Source organism: Octopus bimaculoides, chromosome 16 (assembly GCF_046866305.1).
Source record: "Octopus bimaculoides isolate indiv1 chromosome 16, ASM4686630v1, whole genome shotgun sequence".
Taxonomy (NCBI): domain Eukaryota; kingdom Metazoa; phylum Mollusca; class Cephalopoda; order Octopoda; family Octopodidae; genus Octopus; species Octopus bimaculoides.
In genome coordinates, this window is record NC_142943.1 from 28,868,944 (window position 1) to 28,892,538 (window position 23,595).

The 23,595-nt window shown below is 34.7% G+C and overlaps 1 protein-coding gene across 1 annotated transcript in view; it reads right to left on the minus strand.

Annotated features, from left to right (window-relative positions):
• LOC106878380 (CLIP-associating protein 1-B) overlaps positions 1 to 23,595 on the minus strand; it is a 157,840-nt gene that overhangs the window by 73,559 nt on the left and 60,686 nt on the right. Inside the window, 1 exon segment of the mRNA XM_089364292.1 lies at positions 5,032 to 5,166. Coding sequence (XP_089220418.1) covers positions 5,032 to 5,166 — 135 coding nt within the window.

The following is a 23,595-nucleotide window of genomic DNA, read 5'->3' on the forward strand; positions in this document are numbered from 1 at the left end:
TTGCATCCTCATTTAGTGCAAGCGTACTATCATCCATGCGAACACATTTCTCTCCTACAACATCACTATTCTCTCTCCTACACTGTCTTGCAACACGAAATACCTCGAGTCTTTGGTCCTCACGGCGCAGAACATTGGCAAATCTTTCCTTATCTGCTTCCCCTCTGGCTAAATAAACCTGTCGCCTAGCCTCCCTTCTGGCACATTGGTACAATTCCCTGCTACCACCGTTCTTCCAGTCCTTCCAAGCCTGTTTCTTTTGTCTAATAGCCCTGTCTACCTCCTTGTTCCAACACCACGTTACTCTGGGTCGGGAGGGGACCTTACACCACCCACAAATCTGGTCGGTGGCTTTCAACAGGTTGTCCCGCAGAAATCTCCAATTGTCTTCCACATATATATATATATATATATATATATATATATATATATATATATATATATTGTGTAGGTGACTAGATATACACAAACATATGAACATATTCATATACCTTTTTGCATGTGTGTGCATGACTGCACATCTGGGAATTTCTAAGTCAGGGTGGAAAGGCCCTGAGATTTCTGAATAGAGATATCTAAATGGGCACCTAAAACAATTAGCAAAAGCATGGTACATGTGGCCAAATCATCTTCAACTGTGAGGAGCAGACATTAGTTTTACACATAAACACACTGTGTGTGTGTGTGTGTGTGTGTGTGTGTGTGTGCGTGCGTACAGCTTTCGACTTTGAACGATCACTTGTTGGCTACGATACCATTTACAGAAGTACGCAAGACAGGTAAAGAATAGAAAAGAGTATTAAGGGTATCCTGGAAGAAAGATGTGCCATCCTATACAGGAGAATGTAATGCTATAGAATGCTAACAGCAGTGAAAGAAAATCTGGAGTAGGTAGTCAAGAAAAAGTTACGGAAACTAAAAGAGCCAGGAAGACAAACTTTCCTACAACCTTAGATCTAATACCTGACAACAAGTTAACAATATAGAGAAAAAGTACAGGTAGGACTTCATAAAGAGAAAGCCACACATTGAGTTATTAAATATGTTATGGAAACCAGAAACGGGGAATTAACAGACTGAAAGTGTGTAAATGTTATCTAGTAAGGAAATGCAGAAATCAAAGGAATTCTTAACCATCCTGATATGGGGTGGATGGGGGTGATATAAAGTGTCTGATTTTCAAGATAACACGATGGTACCTTAGAGAAAACCCAGAAGGTGTGCAAGTACAATGATACACACTGATATTGAAGTGAAAAATGTATGGAAAGTGTTGTTGTAAGAAAGTACTTAAGCATAAGACTTAAGAAGAACAACAAATGTCTATCACAAGCTTGTAGAATTAAAAAGCTTAGAGTAACCTATTTAAATAGGAAATGATAATAAAAAGCTAAGGAACTTTTCAATGTAATTATAGAAAAGGTTAAGCCTCAGAGTAGGTAGGAATAACAGTGGTTATTCACTAAGCACTAATACCTTCAGGAAAATGTTATTTTAGAATGACATGTCAATATCACTTTGTCAATTGCTCCAAAACAAAAATAAGTGGAAAAGGAAAGATTAGGAAAAAAGAAAAACCCCATCAACTACAGTTTGGGGGAGGGGCGTTTAATCTAGAATTGATGGACTACAAAGTCATAACAGCCAGTATAAATGTTAGATTCATCTATCCAGTCATAACAATAAGTGTCCTTGTTCAGAGTGAAGGGAAAATAATATACTCTGTATGTAGAAGGTTCATAGATTAACTATACAACAACAACAACAGAACTACTAAGTGTAAGCAGCCTAACCCAAATTGTTCTTCAGGTGAAGTGAAAGTTTATTTAGGTAACCCACACGGTACTGGGGTTGGAGATAAGATAATGTCTAGAGCATGCAGTGACTGGAAACTACAAGGAATTGCTATTTACATATGTATATTCTATGTATATTTTAATAATGAGAGGAGCAGTGAAGTAAGGGGTGCTATATGATGCATATGTCAGGATTGTGTGACTTATAACAATGAAAAGACATACCAACAAATATTGGATGAGATACAGCTGGCTACAAACAGCTAGCAATAATGTAATGTGAATTTGAAAGATTAAAAAACACAAGCAAGCTAAAACAATTAGGAATCAAGAGCAAATAGTTTGTCTATGAGAAGCGTTTTGCAATCTAGGGAATATGAAAATAAATGATGTTAGGAGCAAATGGCTGATGTAAACTGAGCTGGGTAAAGATAAAAGATAAGCGAAGAACAGTTCAAAACCAAAGAAGAATGTTTACTATACCAATTCAATATATTTCTCCACATAAATAATAGCTAAATGAGCCTGATTCCTTCAAGTCAGAAACTTATACTTAGTTTATTTTCATCTGCAACCTACAATCAATCAACATTCTTCCCTAAATTATTTTCAGCTGATTTTTTCTTGTCAATTTTTTTGAGGCCTTTGTTTGATTTGGCTGAGTCCCATATTTTGTCAATCAAGTAATTTAAAAGATAAAAAAGAAAAATGTTACTGACTACATAACATTTTGGTTTGAGATTTGTTTAATTCCAGATTGCAGTGGATACAACCATAATATATTTACTCTCACTGTAAAATTAAACTAGGAGGAATATTATTATGTACATTTATACATTCATAATTCTAATGGGGAGTAGACATGCATTTCCTCCAAAGCAAGACACCTCAGCTTGTCCTTCTATAATACTTTAGCTTCTCAACACCCAGCATGCAACCACCTCCCTCCGCAACCAACTCTTAGTGGGGTGAGGGGTCCTTTTTCTTTATCATCTTGCAAGTTACTTGGTGACCTCACTAGCGACAGTGGCATGAAAAAAGCACCCAGTGCACCCTGTAAAGAGGTGGGCATCAAGAAGGGGACCCAGCTGAAGAAATCCTACCAAAGCTGACATTAGAGCTTGATGCAGCTTTGTAGCTCATTGAATCCTGTCAAAACATCCAGCTGAAAGATGAACATTAAATGATGAAGGCAATGGTGATGTTGAACCAACAGTATTGGAACTCAATTGTTAGGACACAAACCTAGCATTATGGGAATGAGATGTGCTGCACAGATTCTTGATCACATTTTAACGCTAACCCGTCTTTACTCCTGCTTGGCATCTTGGGAAGGAGAGGGAGATAAATTCCGGTGCCCTGTTTAGAGACAATGAATCGGTCAGTTTGATCATCTCAAACTGCCAAAAAAAGGTCCTAATTGGTCCCATTACACAGTGAAACAAAATACATATGGGTGTGCAAGGGGTCAAGAAAGAAGGTTAGGTTAAATCTTTGGCTCCAAATGTCTTTAGAATCAGTTTTTCTCTCTCTTTCCCAATCTCTTACTCTCATACACATTTCATAATCAATTCTAACAAGTAACCCACAAAATATATTCAGCAAAATAAAGATTTACACACTTTTTTTTTTACATTATTTACAATTGATGAATATTTGTCCTCATCTTGTTTGTTATTAACACAACATTTCAGCTGATATACCCTCCAGCCTTCATCAGGTGTCTTTGGGGAAATTTCAAACCTGGGTTCTCATTGCTAACGTATTTTTCGATATTATTATTATTATTATTATTATTATTATTATTATTATTATTATTACTATTCAGGTCACTGCCTGAAACTGAACTGGGAGTCTTGGGGTTATTAGCCCACGCTCTTAACCACTACGCCATATGCCAGTGGGCGTAGTGGTTAAGAGCGCAGGCTACTAACCCCAAGATTCCAAGTTCGATTCCAGGCAGTGATCTGAATAATAATAACAACATAAAAAAATACCTTAGGAATGAGAACCCAGGTTTGAAATTTCCCCCAAACACCTGATGAAGGCTGGAGGGTATATCAGCCGAAAAAGATGAGGACAAATATGTCAAATGTAAATAATGTAAAAAAAATATAGATAATTCCTCATCTCTTAAATATAGAACTGAAAGATTTACAAGTCTTAAATTAATTCTAAATTAACTTATAAGCTCAAAGAATATGACATTTTTGTGTGACAGAGCTGCAATGACTTTTTAGAAAACTAATCTCCAGGGACTTACATAATTAAAAAAAAACAACCTAAAATTGAACATGCTAAGTCAGATTTTGTAGCAGATTCTTACAGCTAAATGACTAGAATAAATGTAAAAACAAATGTGTTTTGTCAAATGAAACATCTTTACAATATGAGCAATTTTAGATTTTATATAAAAATACAGAAAATTTGCAGATGTTAGCAAATGCGATACTCCATCTTTAAAACAATTAAATTTGCTACTATATATAAAGAATGAAATTTTTTGGTAGGGAGGGGGGTTGTATTAACACATTAACTGCCAGACTATCCGTTGCAAGACACCGTTAAAAGCTTAGTTATTAATCAAGACAAGAGAATATTAAAAAGTTTTGGCAGTTAACACTCCTGAAACACTCCTGAAACACCAATTTTTTTTTTTTTTTTAAATCATTAATATGAAACATTATTGATATGAAGTGTCCTGTCCCACAAGTAAAACAGAATTTAAACATGTTTTCTGCAGGACATTTGGTACTTCACAAAGCTTACACTATGAAAAAACATCATTTTACTAGCCCAGCTGTTCTTAAATATTCAATGCCTGAAAATAATGTGCAGAAATAATAATGTAAATAAAGGAAATTTTTCATGATGGTAGTCATCAAGTTGAATATTTAAAACAGTTGTGTAAACATGACAAAACATTTTGGTAGTGGTGCAGCAAGAGAAGATTTACAGCATAGAAGAGTTATCAGAGAAATCCATCATCAACAAACTTAGCCCAATTAGGAAATCTTTTCTTTTCACCTTTCTTTTCCGTATATGAAGGAACGGTAAAAAGCTTAATACTAAACACTTAAATAGCAATAGCTGACTAAATTTTTCAACATGAGACTCAAGAAAATGAAATAGTGTGATACAGTTTACCTAAAAAATTTCCATACTGAATAGCTTATAATTCTAACCTGGAAAACAAACAAATTGAAAACTGACATAACACTGTTGTATATCTTACCTGTTGTAACTGCTCTGGCAAGTCCGGAAGATTTACGTGCAGTTGCACTTGAGCTACGACGGATAGGATGCAATCTGGACATTGGTTTGATAAAATCGGTTTCATCTTCGCTATGATAGTCCTTTCGAATAGGAGCTACAACAAAGAAATAGGGACCATTTGAAATGTTATGAATATTAGAAATCATCACATCATAAAATTTACTTGTTCAAGAAAAGTGAATGCATATCTTCAGAAGAAATTTGTAGACAAAAATTCACTACAGGAAAATGAAGGCAAAACCAATGTGAAATTGTAAAGAAACCAGACCACATCTTATTATATATATAAATATAACTGACAGTATGTCACAAAGTGGGTAACTAAAAAATGCCAGTGACAATGACAGGCAGTCAATAGTAATGGAAAGAAAAGGGAGACCAAAATGGGGGTAGCCAACTCAGGTGAAACAGAGGCAGCCAACTTGAGTGGAAAGGGGGCAGCCAACTCAGGTGAAAGAAACAGAGGGAGCCAACTTGATCAAGGAGGCAGCTGACTCAAGTGAGAGGGGGGTAGCCAACTCAAGCAAGGGGGCAACTGACTCAGGTAAAGCAGACTTGGGTGGGAAGCAAGCATTGACTCGGACAAAAAAAAAGGAGGCAGTTGACTCGGACGTAAAGGAGACAGCTGACTCAGGTAAAAATGGAAGCAGCCTGTTTGGGTGAAGTGGTGGAAGCTAACTTAAAGAGGGTTGGGGTTAGATGCGGCAGTTTGTGCCTGTAGTTTTTCCATGTTGTAGTAAACACTGGAAAACTGAAAAGTAACATGTTCTTTAGACACAAATGACAAAACAGAAACAATAAGACGAGGGGCTGGTCTTCGCAAATATTAAGTCCATTATGGAAATTTTTTTATACTTTTAAAAAGCAGGGCCTCTGATATTCAAGAATAAGATTATGGTTTGGTTGATCTAAGCTCACCAAAATACATCTGATAGATACTACAGTGGACATTATCTCTTAAAAATGTTTAATTTCATATTTCAATGACAAATGGATCATCACAATTGGTAAACTTATTTTGATATTTAAAATTAAGAAAACTTAGCACATTAAAAAAGAAGGCTGAAACATCAGTAATAAATTTCATTTATCAAATGTTTCTTGTTATTTAAAAAGAAACTCTGTGGAGCAGGGGTTCTCAACCAGGGTCCACATGACACTTGGGGATCCAGATAAGATTTTGTGGTTAACATTTATGTGCAATAAAATCGGTTATACTTCTGCAGGACACAAAATACTTTGATAATTATTTTTATACAATCCCTAATGATATTTAATTATAAAAATAACCAATAAGATTTTTTTAAACATCAAATGGCTATGAGGGTCTGCCCAAGTAAAATAGAAATCAAAAGGGTTCATTAGTAGAAAAGAGTTGAGGAGTAATTTTTTTTTTCTGCTTTAATTCTGATAAGGAAAAATGGAAATTGCAACCTTTCTGCTTTTTCGAATGCCATGTTCTTTTATTGAATGAGGATATTGGGATTCAGTTGAGATTTTGACAATTTTACATAGGCAAAGGATAACCAAGAACAAATATTTACTCTATCATGACAAATCTCCCTTAGCATATAAAGAGAAACAGGTATTGAAGCAACTGTCATTCAGGCAAATAATTTCAATAATGACCTCATTCCAAGAAGCAAATGTTAACACAAACAATGCTCTGTTCAAATGGAATTTGCACAATTTTAATAACATGATCCCATTTATTAACCATTTGTAAATAATGTGAATAACTCTGAAAACATGAATAATATGAACTAGAAAATGAAATTACACAAAAAGCATATTCACAGTGCGACAGATTCCGGTTATATAGCACTAAACTTTATTAAAGAATACCGAATAAATGAATAGTCATTAGTAGTTTAAGCAATGAGCTCTTATATTTAGAATGAAGGGTAAATCATCATCATTTAACGTATGTGTTCCATGCTGTCATGGGTTGGACGGTTTGAAAGGAGCTGGTAAATCCTTGATGTAGAGGAGCTGCATGGATAATCACATTTAGTGGGGGGGGGGAGAATGAATTGGTGGGACCTTGAAAGAGATAAAGTGCACCTCAAGTAAAGGCTAAGGGTGGGGATTTGCAAGAGTGTATGGGGGTAGATGGGGGAGTGGGAGAGGGGAGGAACAAACAAGTTGGGGGGGGGGGGATGCTAGCAGTAAGATAGTGATGATGATACTGTTGATGGGGGTAGAAAAGGAATGAGGTGTTTGAGTTGGCTGCAGGAGTGGTGTGGGTAGAGGGGGAGAGGGGAGCATAGTGCATGAGGAAAGATAATCTGGTGGTCCGGGGAGGGAGAAGGCAGATGGTCACTGAGATGTGGGTATGGGCAACAATATTTATGGATGAAGAACGGCTAACAAATGAGATGGTTCTGGATTAACAACAGATAAAAGTGGTATCAGGAGAGGTGGGGGTGGACTGCAGAGAAGGATGATGTGAGGAGGAGATTGATTGAGGTATTCACACACACACACACATTTTGTGTGTGTGTGTGTGTGTGTGTGTGTGTGTGTGTGTGTGTGTGTTATAAAGTTTTTAGAAACATGGCTTTCCAGAAGGTTTGAACTGGAGGTTGAAAATTGTTAAGAATACAACATAAGTAGAGTTTCTAGTAAAATCAAAATTGCAACAAAATCTTTAAAAATGGTCAGGAAACTAAAAAGAAATTAGAATTAGAAATTAATTATGAAATACATCTGTAGCACCCACTTCCATTCACTGATAAAAACGGAAATAGGAAAATATTTCCTGTATAGAAATAAGATTAAATAATTTAAGCTGTCAAATAAGTTTAATAATTGAAATATAAAAGGTGGAAGGGAGGGAGGTTGTGGTCAGACAAGGCACTGTTGCTTATTCTGTTTGCAACTTATCTCCATAAGATAACATAAAGGGAAAAGAACACACTTCCTCCACTGCCAAAACAAAAACATCATCCTCCAGTTGGCCGAGCATATCGTTGGCACATATTTCAGGTTTGTGCATTAAAATTAAGTAAGTACAGCTAATTGTAATCTACTTTGGGAAATTATAGCTTGAGTGAAATTTGCATATTTACGTCAATCTTATATTAAAAAAGTACTTTCAATAAAATTTAAATATTTATAAAAAATTTGTTGACACTTTTAAAAAGGATTAACCAATATTATTTCATCAGAATAAGGTAGCAGAGTTGTTAGCATGCCGTGCAAAATGCTAAACAGCATCTTTACATTCAGAGTTCAAATTCTGCTGAGGTCAACTTTGCTTTTGGGGCTTCCAGGGTCAATAAAATAAGTATCAGTTGAGCACTGGGGTTGAGGTAATCGGCTTATCCCCTCCCCCCAAATTGCTGGCCTTGTGCCAAAATTTGAAATCAATATTAATTCATCAAATACCTGGATTCTATGACAACAAATTCAATAATATTACAAGTCTGAAAATTGAAACTCTACTCTAATCCTGGACATCTGAAAACAATGGACAAATAATCCAAGAAAAACCAACAGAAATAGCATGGTAGATGAACAACTGACACACCCAACCAGAAATGACATGATAAATAATTCAAAAAAAAGTTCAAAGGTCAAGTAAACATATACAGGACAGTTGTATGTAGGCAAAGTGTAAGATCTTATTAACATGAAACAATAACCTACTTTGTTGAAGAGATACTAAGCCAGCCATCTGTAACATCGTAGCCATGAATATATTTATTTGAAAACCTGATAACAACAAGTTTAGTTGTAATCTTCCATACAATAAGACATCTATAAAAGTATGTTATGTTAAACGTTTCAGAAAAATTTAGAGGAAGATATTTAGAACACTATGGCTAGAAGCAATGATACTGAATTAGGGATTACAAAAATATTTGCAACTGGGAAAGAAATTCCCTAAAGATCAAAGAATTCTTTTTCACTGATGTTACGGTAATGACTAAGAATATCAACAGCATATTTTCAAAACAATATTTGTTGTTAATATCAAAAAAATTTTTTTTAATTGCCAAGTACACTATTCAACAAATAAATCTTGTTAAATATAGATAATCTTTATCATATTTTACCTTTTCTAGGTGACAAAAAGAATGACTTGTACTTTCTAACTATCTTGTCCTTTATAGAACCCATCAAGAGCAGAGAGAATAGCTGCCTTCACCTCTAATGCTGGTTGTTGAAATATTGAAGCAAGGAGACTATTCTGCAGGAATGTGTAAACTACTACCTATCGGGAAACGGTAGCAGACAATAAGGTAGAACAAGCCGTAAATAAACAGGAGGATGACAGATGTTGAGGAAGAGAGAAAGAAATTTTGAAGAGAAAAATTCTAATTACTCAGAACTTGTTGGCAACATACAGCAGCTGGTTGTGTTTTGTTTTATTTATCATTTTAACAAAAGCTTCAATTCAGAAAGCTAACATTACCAAATGATATTAAATTTGCTAGTATAATATTGGTATGCTATTCAAAACTAAACCCTTAATTGCTATAATTCTTGGCCTGTAATATTAACCCCCACCACACACCAAATTATATCTTGAAATAGTTAAGCCAAAAACAATCCTAATAGACCCCAATTGTTGCTACAGATAATATTTATTGCTTTTCAAGGAAAAAGAAAAAAAAAAGGCATTAAACATATCATGTTTCAGTTACATATTTTGAACAAAATCATGAAATAAAAAACAAATCACTTTCCAGGAAACATATTTTTCAAAGAAATTATTTTTTTTACCAATTTCCTTCCCCCCCCCCCAATTTTTTCAAGTCCATGCATGATAATAGCATCTCTAATAGGTTCCAAATAGTTTTCTGGTTGTGGATCCTATGTAATAAGGAGTCCTCCTTGTTAATATTAACAATGCTGACAGATAAGGAATTCCAAAGACAACAACTGCTTTATTGCAGCTAAGATAGGAAAGAAACGAACCCGGTTAGGGAGATATTTGAAGAAGAAGATGATGATGATGATTCAAATTAGTTGGGACTAATAGAATAATTTGAAAAGCAAACTTCATTTTTTCTCAATCATGATAATCATTTGGACAAAGAATTTAATTCTTCTACTGACTTACATGAGGCATGATAAGAGATCTGCCACATATCCTGCTAATTATAGGATCTGTGAGCCAGAGTTCCATCATTGCTATATTTTTCAAAACAAATAATTGGGGGAGAGGGAGCAGTCTTCTGTTCTTAAAGCAGCCCTAAGTAGATTTGTGTGGATTCCCAGCTGGAGTTTCAAGGCTTGAAACTTGGGGCTATGCCAATGTTTGGCAATTAACTCAACCCCTGTACTTGACAGCAACTTTAACAGCTTCAGAATGTTACAAGGTACAGTTGGTCTCAGTAGAGTCTGATTTCAGAGCATAAAAAGGGCCAAAGTTTATACTACAAGACATTTCATTCTAAACCTGAATGAAAATTTTAATACAAATAATCAGTCTTTTATCTTTCACTTGTTTCAGTCATTAGACTGCGGTCATGCTGGAGCACCACCTTGAAGAATTTTACTCAAACAAATTGAGCTCAGTACTGTTATTTTCCTAAGCCTGGTTACCTATTCTATAGGTCTTTTTTGCCAAACCACTAAGTTACAGGGACACAAACACACCAACACCGGTTGTCAAGCAGTGGTGGAAGACAAAGACACACACACACACACATACGTGCGCGGATGTGTATGACAAGTTTCTTTCAGTTTCCATCTACCAAATCCACTCAGCACTTTGACTGTCCCAAGGCTATAGTTGAAAACACTTGACCAAGGTGCCACACAGCAGGACTGAATCCCAAACCATATGGTTGGCAGGCAAACTTCTTACCACACAGCCGCTCCTGAGCAAAAAATTCAATTCAACATACATAACTGATGGTAGAATAAATGATTTGATAGTGAATGTGTGTTCGATTCAGAGAAGCTATAATAAAATTAGATTAGGTCAGAGATAAGTTAAATGTTATGGTGAGATGCACTTATTAATTAAACAGTCTTAATATTTGCTCAAAATCAAATTCTGCTGAGGTCGACTTTGTCTTTCATCCTTTCAGGGTCAATAAATTAAGTACCAGTTGCATACTGGGTCAATCTAATCGACTCACCCTCTCCCCCAAAATGTCGGGCCTTGTGCCTAGAATAGAAAAAAATATTTACTCAAAATAAAGCAGCAGGACTGGCAGAATCATTGACAAGCCGGGCAAAATACTTAGCTGCATTTCATCAGCCTTTACATTCCGAGTTCAAATTCTGCCAAGGTGGACTTTGCCTTTCATCCTTTCAGGGTCAATGTAATCAACTTACCCTCTCCCTCAAAATTGCTGGCCTAGTATTTACTCAAAATATTTTCTGAAAACGTGTAACAAAAACGAACCAACTATCCTTCAGTGTTTCTACCTAAAATTCGCCTAAAACATTCCATCTTAAAATGGGATTGATTTAGCACTGAAGAAACTATTTACTATCTACATAAGGTGATCAGAGTCAACAAAGCTTAACATTAATCTCATATCAGAAAATTCCACTTCACAAAGCTCAAATCAGTCGAGTGGAAAAGTTTATTAGAGAAAGAATGTGATGAGCAAAGACAGCTAGGTATTGTGCATTTGAGAATCCAACCTGACTGAGCTATTTGAAAGCCTCTGAAACTATATACTAGAGCAGTGGTCCTCAACCATCTTCTTGCCTATGGCTCCTTTCGATTTTTATTTTACTCAAGTGAACCTTCATAACCATTCCATGTTTAAAAAATCCTATCATACTTTAATAGTTAAATACTATTAGGAAATGTATAAAATAAAAAAAATTGTTAAGGTATTTTGTGTATTGTAGAAATATAACCAATTTATTGCAACAACAAAGTCCTATATGGGCCCCAAAGAGCCATAAGGACCCTGGATGAGAACCACAGTACTAGAGAAATCAATGCAGTAGTTAGAACATGTTATTGTATTGTAGATAAGGTATTAAGAGGCTGCTATGACTACTTTGAATAAACAACCAAATGAAGAATTGATAAAACTATCAACTTGAGAAAGAAGGATGTCCTAAAATTCCATCCATACCATTCCAGCATAAAAAGTTGGACAATAGACAAGTGTTGATGACCAATCGTTGGGAAATGGACATAAAAATAAAGGTGATGGCAGTGGCAGCGATGATTCTAAACCAGAAATATTTCTCTTAGCTAACTCATTTCAATTAAAAATGTTTACAAAAAATGGAACTATTTCCATCTTGCTAGCAAACAAACTTATTCAAATAAAAGTACAGAAAACAAACTAGAAAGGGCACTTTGGACCCAGAAAAAATTGTTTGCCAATGTGATTAAGACATACAATTCTGCCACTTATAATCTCGTCAAACAAGCTGAAAAAAAGTAAATTTGCAGCTTGATACAAACTTAGGCTATTTAAAATTGTTAAGTCCCAGAATATTATAAAACCACATTATACTGATGTACATTATACTATTATAAATCCCAACAATGTAGTGATTTAATATGAAATAATCCTATTTTAATACATATATCAAAAATATAGGCAAATCTTCATTATATTTATGATCTTGAAATAAAAAATATTTAAATAGGACTTGCTCCAAGAATTTGAATATTTGGTTTTAAAAAACCCAACAAGCATTCCAAATCTTTCAAAAACACCAAGATATTGATTGTATGGTTATTAGAGATGGAGACAAAAAGAGTATATTAAAATCCTTAATGTTTGATGAGTTCAAACTGAAAGTCATTACTGCAGATCAAAAGGACAACAATTTAATCTAACGTAACAGTAATTTAATTTCTAAGCCATATATGTTAATGGAACTTTAAAAAGATAGGCAGGCAATTAATTATCAATTCCTTCATATTACATTGTATGAGGGGGTGCTGAAAAGTTCCTGGTTTTAAGGGTCTTCACAAAAGACCTGGCTGGAGGCCCAACCTTCTAATTGCTTTTGCAGGGCTTTGAAAAACAGAAGAACCGTTGCATTAAGTGTGTGAATCTGAGAGGGGAATATGTTAAATAAAAATCATGATTAACTGATCCTCCTGTAATTTTTTCACCCAAAACAAGGAACTTTTCAGTAGCCCCTCGTATATTAAGAGTCATTTTTAAAACACATATTACCAATCGTAACTTACAGTTTAAACTAGGAATAAAGCTTAAAATCCACAAAAACAAAAAAATCATAATTCAAAGCAACTGAAAGAAGCAAACTAATGCCATAATTTTATAAACAATTTTCACTGGAATAATAGAGAGTAAAGCTATTGTTAGTATCTGATAAATCAGGTTTTACAGAAGAAGGAAAAAAACAAGAGATTTAGATGAAATAAAGGTACTGAAACATTGTAAAATCAGAAGGAAAAAAAAACAATAAGTCATAGATTTCTTTGAACATGGATGAAAATATGGCAAATACACATAAGAACTAGACTATCAAACATTTCTACAAAAATGTGTTAATTACTTCCAACAAGTATTTGCTTTTGCAAATAAACCATTCAATTTCCACCAATTAAATATTTATTTTATATGCATATTTCACTTAAAGTAGAAATAGATACATTTTCTAAAGCAAAAGACCAGTACACACATTGTGACTGTGACATTAAATAAGATACATTCACCGTAACAAGATACACTTTCCCAGCCCAGTTATATCAACTTTAGAATGTTTGTATTTAACCATAATATTTACCTATATTATATATACACACACATATATATCATCATCATCATTTAATGCCCTATATATATCATATATATTCACTCCTCTTTATATACATGTGTATATGTATTTGTCGTCTATCACTCTACAAACAATCCATTATAAAATAAAGCTATGAACAATAAAGACTTCCAGTACAAATATTTTCTAATACATACTTTTATGGTTAATTGAAACAATTTATCATATTTGATATAAAACTGGTTAATAATCTCCATTCTGATGGCAGTATTTGCTCAACAGGTTTGCAGAAATAAGACAATTAGAAGTTGTACAATTAAACGTTAATACTATCTTGGAAAGAAAGTAATTTTTTTTTCTGAAATTAATTTCAGTCACAATATATCAAAGTAATCTTCTGTCCAGCCTTGTTACTCTACAGAATCTGAAATGTTTTGAGCTGTTTTGACCATGGTTAGGGAAACCACAGAATTCCAGATAAAGTATGTGCTGTGCAAAGAAAAGGAGATTGGAAAGAGAATTATGAAGAAGAGAATGTTTAGGTGACACTGCTTGTGAGCCAAAAGATAAAATGGGTTGGTAGACAACCATAGCGCTATGTATGTACATTAACAGCTTTCAACCTTTATTTCTACATCATTGGGACCCACTCAGTTTTATGCTGTATTTAACTTACTGATGACCATCATCATTTAATGACTGTTTTCTGGTCAGTCTCACCATATTTATTTTAAAGAAATATCAACAACAACCAAATGATTTTTGATAGCATGTTGTCAACTTAATGTGACAGTCCCATAAAAGGGAAGAATGCTACTGTTATTTAGCCCTAGGAAACACTGTTTCCTTTCCTGTATCCTTATGTTTTCAAAGTGAAGATAAGCACCTCCACCCAGCAAAGCCAGTATCCAGAGACTAGTTTCGGAGTCATTGCTCCTCATCAGTCTGGAGTAGCATGGCTTGCTAGCTGTCGATGCCTATCCTCCTTTGAAAACATATATATTTCAAGTGAAATACATTCACTGATTTTTTAAAATAGAAATAGGGCTAAATAACAGTAGTATTCTTCCCTTTCATGGGATTGTCACATTAAGTTGACAACATGCTATCACTTAATCGTGCTGATACTGCATACCTCTCTCTGAGAGATTTAGAAATATATTATTTCAAATAATCTTTGTCACAAAAATATTAACCATATCATTCTGAGTGAGTTACAACAGAAATTACTCTGTTTCTATATTTTATGTTAAAAATATAAATATAAAATATAATAACTATAAAATATAAATACAACAATTTAGTCTTAAGAGAATGTGAATGTGTAAGTAGCAAGAAAGTGAAAAATAGATACAGTAAGGATTTGAGTAGAGTTAGAAAAGTTAACAAACACCTAAAACTTATAGTAACAGGAGCAAAGCGAAGGGGTTGTTTAATGGTGAATCACAGAAAAAAGAAACTTATTTTTGCCAGATGTGCAATGATGGTGACTGTTATAAATCATCATCACCATCATCATTTAACATCCGCTTTCCATGCTGGCATGGGTTGGACAGTTTGACTGAAAACTGGTAAGCTGGAAGGCTGCACCAGGTTCCAACCTGATTTGGCATGGTTTCTACAGCTGGATGCCCTTCCTAACATCAACCACTCCGGGAGTGTAATGGATGCTTTTTACATGCCACTGACCTGACACCTGCATCAGCCACAACTACAGTCTCACACAAAATGCCTGACACAGACAAGCATTTAAAAAAAAAATGGAAAATGATGGTGTGTGTGTGTGTGTTGGGAATGAATAAAGGTCACGGTACAAACAAAATGAAAAGAAAACTAAAAAAAAAATTCAATTTGTATAAATCCTCTGAACCAAAATAAAAGATAAAAAGAAATAAGTTGAATATTAACAATCACATGATAAAAAATATTTGTTTTGAAACATTTCAACTATTTGAGGGGCACATATTCTACATTCAAAACCTCTGTTTTGCTACCATGAAATGTTGCATTTCCTGCACATCTGATACACTGTCTGTTCTTTACTCAAAGAGAGTTCCATTTTGTTTCCAGTAAAAATAATAATCCTCTGAACTTTTTCTACCCTTTCCTGTTTCTGGTTACTCAGCAACAATCACCACCTATGAAACAGCTGTCGACTACTTCCAAGGAGCTGCCCAGATGTCTCAAAGAATTCAGCTCACTAATGTTCTTGCTGCCTAAAACTCCAGTGCAATTCATTACTAACAAAGTCCTTCTCTGTCACCTTCCATATGGTTCCACTGCTTCTCTTGTGCACCCATAGTATGGAATTCCAACCTGTCCCTTTTCTGCAAATGGAACATGGCTACCCTGATGTCAGAAGTCAGGTCTTCTTTCCTACAAAATAAAACTTTTATCCTTGATTGGTTTACTTTGCAACTTACTAACTTTCGCTTCCATGTTTGGAACTTTTTTAATTCTTCAAAAGATTCCATCATGAGAACTAGGTCACCAGCAGACCAAAGTTCATATTGTAACCAATCTTAAACTCTCCATTTGTGGGCGAGAGAACAGGAGGGATCTGATAACTGAACCCTGATGGACGGACGGGGGGAGAGAGAAAGAGAAAGAGACACACACACACACACACACACACACACACACACACACACACACACACACACACACACACAAAGATGAAGGGTTTTAGAAAGTCTCTGCAATGTGAGTCGGAAATAAAAGTGAAAACAAAAACTTTATAACTTTCCCGGTTTTCTCTTCTTTTGATTGTCATTCCTTTATTTCCAACTCTCATTGTAGACACTTTCTAAAGCACTAAACTATTTCACAATGCTTCATATAAACTATACTATTTCAATGAGTGTGTGTGTATGTGCACGCACACACACACACATAATTACAACAGCCAACATAAGCCTTCTACAGATAACACTTTCTTATTCTCATATGGTATTTTTATAATTCTTAAATAAATAGTCGTGCCCTTGCTTAAAGAATACCTAAAAGGAGGCATTATGTATTTTCTTTATTCCAACACATTTCTTTCTTTTATAATTATCGTTTCATAGCTGAACACAATCTCTTGGTGACAATGACTAGCACACTTTCATAGAAGCGGTATCTATTTTAAATCTATCAAAGATTAAATCTGAGAAAATTATAACCCACAGCTGTCAAGATTAGTTTCTTAAGCACAACAAATGGTTTATTGAATAAATGATACTTATGTCCTATAAACAATAATCTAAAAGTTCATAGAGGCCAACAAAATAAAAGAGGAAATAGAAAATGAAAAGAATCATATTCCAAAGAAATATAACAAGAGGCATGCAAAATTTATAGCTTTCAATTGAGTGTGTGCACACACACACACAGATTGAAGAGATGTTTTCCTAAATCTGACACATCTATGATTTTTGCCAAAAATATTTCCTTTGAATAAATTTCCTCTGATTAACAAAAATATTATCTTTTATCTTGTACGTGTTTCAATCATTGGACTGCGGCCCATGCTGGGGCACACACTTCAAGAAGTTTTAGTCGAATGAATCAACCCCAGTAGTTTTTTTTCTTTTTTTTTTGTTAAAGCCTGGTATTTATTCTATCAGTTTCTTTTGCCAAACTGCTAAGTTACAAGGACGTAAACACACCAACACTGGTTGTCAAGCAATGGTGGGGGACAAACACACACAGGCTTCTTTCAGTTTCTGTCTACCTAATCCACAAGGTTTCAGTGGGCCCAGGGCTATAGTTGAAGACACTTGCCCAAGACGCCACGCAGAGGGATTGAACCCAGAACCTTGCAGTTTGGGAGCAAGCCTCTTACAACAGCCATGTCTGTGCCTATTGTAAATATTTACTGAAACAGTTTTTTACATTTTATCAATTTAAGAAATTAATAAATGATTGAATGAAAGAGTTTCTATGTGGTTACTTGACCAGCTATAAAACGCAGCTGAATCTCTCTTAAATTAAACCCTACCATCTAGGAAAAGGAGTGATACATTAGATCCTGTAATCCTGAATAATATGTGATGTTTGACAAAAAAGATATTGTGATCACAGCTAGAATGCCTTTGATCATGAGTGTGCTGGGTTAGTCGACCTGGTGTTAAATAACAATACCACATTAGTCACTATTTATAGTTACTATATCATGAAACATTAGCAGGGTGGAAGAAAATAATAAAAATCAGATAAACATGTTTTTTTTTTATATGAGCTATCATTAACCCTTTGGCCATGTTAGACCAAAATATTCTACCATCTTATGTTCAAACCAGCCAGATCCAGCATTTTGAACCTACCCTACAATGTCATTCTAAAAATATATAATCACACTGTCGAAACCTCAAAGCTAACAAGTAATACTTGATTAAATGAATACTATGTAAATAAATAAACATTACATTTAATAGAATAATCTGAATGCTAAAGAGTTAAAGAAATCTTTCGATATTATAACAAAAGATCTCAATGTGATTGAAACTTTTCAAACTATTAATATCGATTTTATTGATGAAGAAACATCTACACTGAATTTTGATAGGTTTGATCTCCAAGACATGAATAAAAGCTTATACTTTTACTTGGGAAATAAACAGTCTTTGTCTGAATCCCTTCCAGTACAAGGTACATATCAAGGAACACACCGAATGATCAAAGATCAAACTAAATGAAATTAATGTGAGTATAAATCATCATTATTTAACATCCATTTCCCATGCTGGCATGGGTTGGATGGTTTGACAGGAGCTGGCAAGCTGAAGAGATGCACCACGTTCCAGTCTGATTTAGCATGGATCCTACAGCTGGATGCTTTTCCTAACGCTAACCACTTTACAGAGTATACTGGGTGCTTTTTATGTGGTAGCAGCACCAATACTTTTTACACAGCACCAGCACAGGTGCTCTTTTCATGGGGCACCGGCACAGGTGCTTTTTACCTGGCACCAGTCGGGTCACCAAGGAGCCTGCAAAACAAACCTTTCAGCTGAGAGAGGGAGTGAAACTGAGAGTAGTGGCTGTGAGCCAGGTGAGAACTGTAGAGGGGATACTTGGCTACCCCAAGAGGTAAAAAAACATCCTCTCTCAGAAAACTAAAATCTTAACAATAACTTATCTCAGACATTCAAATGTGGAAATAACAAAGCAAAGACACAGACAACTGGCTTCATTTTGAATTTTTACACAAATTTTCCTTTATGAAATTAAAGTCTCCTGGCAAAATTCTCTTCAACAGAGAGAGAAAATATGTTTACATATTAATAATATCAGACGTATTCACTAACTGGAAAGAGTTTAGCAGCTGCAGTAGTAGTGGTGGTGATAGTGGTGGCGGTAATAGTAGTAAAGAAATATTTGTAATAAAAGAAAACCTAAAACAGCTATACAACTAAACTCTAAGCTAAATATTACATTATTCAAAGAGCAAATTTAAAATTTCACAGCCTTCTAAAATAATGAAGTTAGTGTTTTATTAATTAAAACAAAAAAAAAATCTAACTTGTCAAAACATTATCTAACAAGTAGGAACTGGTCAAAATTATAAAAGGAAGATGAAGAGCTTGAAAAACAAGTCTGTGTTAGAAATTATGTTTACTTACAAAACACAGGTGGATATTCCTCAGTTTCCACTTCATCTTGAATTTGTGCAATATTTTTATAAAGATCCTCAAAATCATCAAAAGGGGATTTATAGTTCATAAGGGGAGAAGACCATAATTCTCCAGATTCCATGATACATAGCGTGGAACATTCCACGTTATTTTATCTCTACCTTAAATACATCATTGCTGTCGTCCCAGTAAATCTTGGTTACATTTTCTCTCTTCTTTTAATAAATATATAATCTGAATAGCATCAATGTGATATTTTCATAAGAGGTAGAAATCTCAGAAAAAGTTTAATTTCTAAAGAGAAAATCTATTTCCATGGTGACAGAAGATTTTAAATTGATCATGCATCACAGTAATATAGCTGTATAAAAATTCCAATGGTATTTAGAATAGTGTAAAAAACGAAAACCTATCACTGTTTGTAAATACATCTTGACTACTGTAGTAATGGGACGGAGCTGATCTACAAGCACAGCAAGTAGCACAACCTATTTACTGGTTGAGGAGACACAGCTTTGACAAGTCGGTTAAATAAATTGGAGAATGACTGTCATCATGCGTATGTCTACTAGTTATGGATGACAGCCTAGCTTCACAGAAAAGGAAGAAACAGCTAAAGAAATAGAATAGTTGTTTAAAGCTAAATTAAATAAACTAAGGCATCAATATTTATATATTTCAAAATCTGTGTGGCTTTTTTCTTCTTCCTGTTTTCTCCTATTAAAAACCAACATTAGAGCAACATTTAAATATTTACATAAAAAATTTACTTTTCAAAAAGTAAACATTTGCATTTGCCTAAAAACTTTTTCTTTTTTTAAATCAACCTAGAAAATAGCTGCACTCTCTAAACTAAAATTATAGCAAAGTCATTGCATTAACTAGATATAATGGCCTGAGAGTATCGGATAGAGAGGAGAAAATATACTGTTTACATTTGTCTTCACTTCTAATTTATAATAAAACTAGTGAGACCGACAGAGCTTATTCTGACTTCCCAGTGACAGGCAGGTCATCTAAATATAAATATTTATTTTGCATCAGTAGGGAAAAAAAATACAGTCCAAAACAAGATGGAAGAGACAAAGAAAAAAAAAAAGAAAACCACCATAGGAATGACAGAATGAATGAAATGAATGAAAACAAAAACAGGCAGACAGAAGAAATAATCTAAAAAAAAAAAAAAAAAGCAATAATATGGAAATAGCCAGGGAGGTATCTTTATAATTAATAGCAACAGCTGTACTTATTTAGACTTGAAGTAACAATTGACTAATTATTCACACTTATTAAGAGAGAGAGAGATTGAATGTGGAGGGTAGGGGCTATCAAGATGAGTAAATGAAAACATCATTAAGCTAAAGTAATTTTTTTCCAATTATCAACTGAAAGTGAGTGACTCGAACTTAAGATGTTAGTACAACAACAACAACAGTAGTAGTAGAGGCTTACTGCAAAGCCATTCCACCTGTCCTCCATCTTCCTCTCACTCTTTCAGATCTCGTTCATACAAGGAGGGGGAGGGGGGTATTTAATAAATTTACCTGAAGCAAAGTTACGGTATGCGAAGAATGATGACAAGTGGTTGGATATCTGAAATTTATTGCATATATAGACACTGATAGACACTGAAATTGTACTATTATTATTCATTACCTTAAGACAATTTTTTTTTCTTTTTTCTCACTCTAAGAAGATGAGTTTTAATAAAAGTCACTTTTAAACATTTCCTACAACAAATAAAGTACTTTGGAGTAAGGATTATTTGCCAACATAACATGGCAGTCCTGGTTTACGATGAATGTTGCTGTAATTTAGCCCCAGGAGACATTGTCTCCAGCTGGCTATACGACATGATCTGTGTCCTCACATTTTTGAACAAGGGAATCTGTCACCCCCACTCAGCTCAAAACAATATCTGTGTATTGCAATTTCCAGGTTATTTCCCTTCATCAGCACAGAATAATTGTTCAGCTATAAAGTACTGTTTAGAAAATGTATCAGTCACAACATGGTTTCAGTTCCACTGTGTGGCACCTTGGGCAAGTATCTTCAGCTGCAGCTTGGGTTGACCAAGGTCTTGTAAGTGGATGTGGTGGATGGAGACTGAGGGAGGTGTGTGTGTGTGTGTGTGTGTGTGTACACATATGAGAAACTCCAATAGACACAAGTTAATATCATTTGTTCCTTACAATGAAAAAAAATGATTATTAACCTGTATCTATTGCAATTCATTTGGGACTCTGCATTGAATGTTCCATTTGCATTTGGATGCTTGACCACAACAGGCCATCGGGCAACACTTTGTTGCATTATGGTTCACAAATCAAATGTTAGAATTTCTCCATTTGGTCCAACTAAATAAAGTAGGAGCCAAACCATTATACTGAAAGCAGCCTGGATGATGACAATCTACATGGAGCTCTGAACTTAGCAGTGGTAGTTCTTGGAAATGAGTAAGGGTTGGCAACAGGAAGAGTATCCCACCATTGAGAATTTGCTTCAATAAATTCTGTCTAACCCATGCAAACATAGAAAAGTAAGCATTAATACAATGGTGGTTGTGGTGGTGGTGGCTTAATTATAATTACTTGAACTATGAATAATGAAGCACAAAAACTAAATGAATTTTTTCTTTTTTTTTTATATCTTCCTGGTGTTAAAATAAACAAATGGTGGTGGGGGTCTTTCCCTTCCTCTCACATTATCATTTTCTGACAACTGCTTTGTCAATATAAGCCAAGTCCCGTGTATTCCTAGTCTACTAATGACAGAAGTTTAGCTGTTGAGAATATGATATTTCACTGAATTCTTTTCCAGTTAAATTTTTGTTGCAAACATTTAGTAAAGAGTAATCTTTTAGTCTGCTTCCTCATCCATAATATTTTATTTTGTCTTTAAAAGAGCAAACGCAATTTATTCCTTGTCTACTTTTTGGGGTGTTTCCACTTTCATGCTCCATATTTAATACTATATAGAATATATAACTGACTGTCTGATTCACGATAAAGTTAACAATAGCAAACATTCTTTAACATTAATATAAGCTTTAAAAATTCAAGCCGCCACTATTATTTATGACAAACTCCGTCCTCTATTCTAACTGAAATTCTTCTGTCCTAACTAACTCCAGCAGAATAACCAACTGCCTTTATTACTGGAACTCATTTTACCAACAGTCACTGAACCACTTCACATCCTGCTTTTAAAAAGCCCTACCTAACAACATTACCTAGAATGCAAGCCATGTCTCTGGGACACAAATCTCACTGTCAACTTATCTCTACTGTCCAAGCTACACACGACACTCCCAACTTCTTTCCTAAAGGTGAGATGTGCTTCTGTGAAAATCCACTCTCCCCACCATTCTTCTATCTCAATTTCAATAACAAAAACTTCCTGATATTCTGGTTAAAAAAGTTACCCCCACCCTCCCACCCACGTCTCCTCTGCTCTCCAAATTCATTCAAACACTAATAGTTGTGCTACTGACATTTATCTTACCACAGCTCACCTATTTTGCTTTTTGTTTTTTAAGTATTGTCCATAATCACTTCAATACACCCGACTTCCCTTTCTTCTCTCTCTCCCTCTGCTCCTACCAACACAGTTAACAAATCAAAATCTCTCAACTGACTACATCTGTTACTTTGTCATCTTTTGATATTTCCAATCAATTCAACAAATCTCAAAACATCCATGTACTCTTTCTTACTCTAAAGCCAAACCTTCTCTTTTTTTTTCCTGTCATCAAAAGGCAGTCCGATCCCTGATCAAGGTAAACCCACTTTCACAATGGTATTTATTGCCCAATAGTCCATATGCTTAAGTAGGTTTGCTTTAAAAAGCTGTAGAAGTGTGGATAGAGGTAGTGCAGCTATGTTAGGAAGAAAGTTTCTCAGTTGTTTAATCTTCACTTAAAGCTACGTACATGCATATTAGAGATATGTCATCTGCCTATGATGATTAAAGAATTTTTTGAATGAGATGGAGCTAAAAACACTAAAGATAAATGGTCCAATAAAACATTGCTATAAAAACTCTAAAGTATTGACATATAATTGTCTTATTTGCCACTTCCCTCACCCCTTCAGTTAAAAGGCCATGTCTAGCAAGTTACTTGATGGCTTGACTTTTGCTAGTGCTGTATGCAAGGCACTACACACACACTGTAGGACATCCAGCCATAGAAACCATGCCAAAGCAGACAGTGGAGC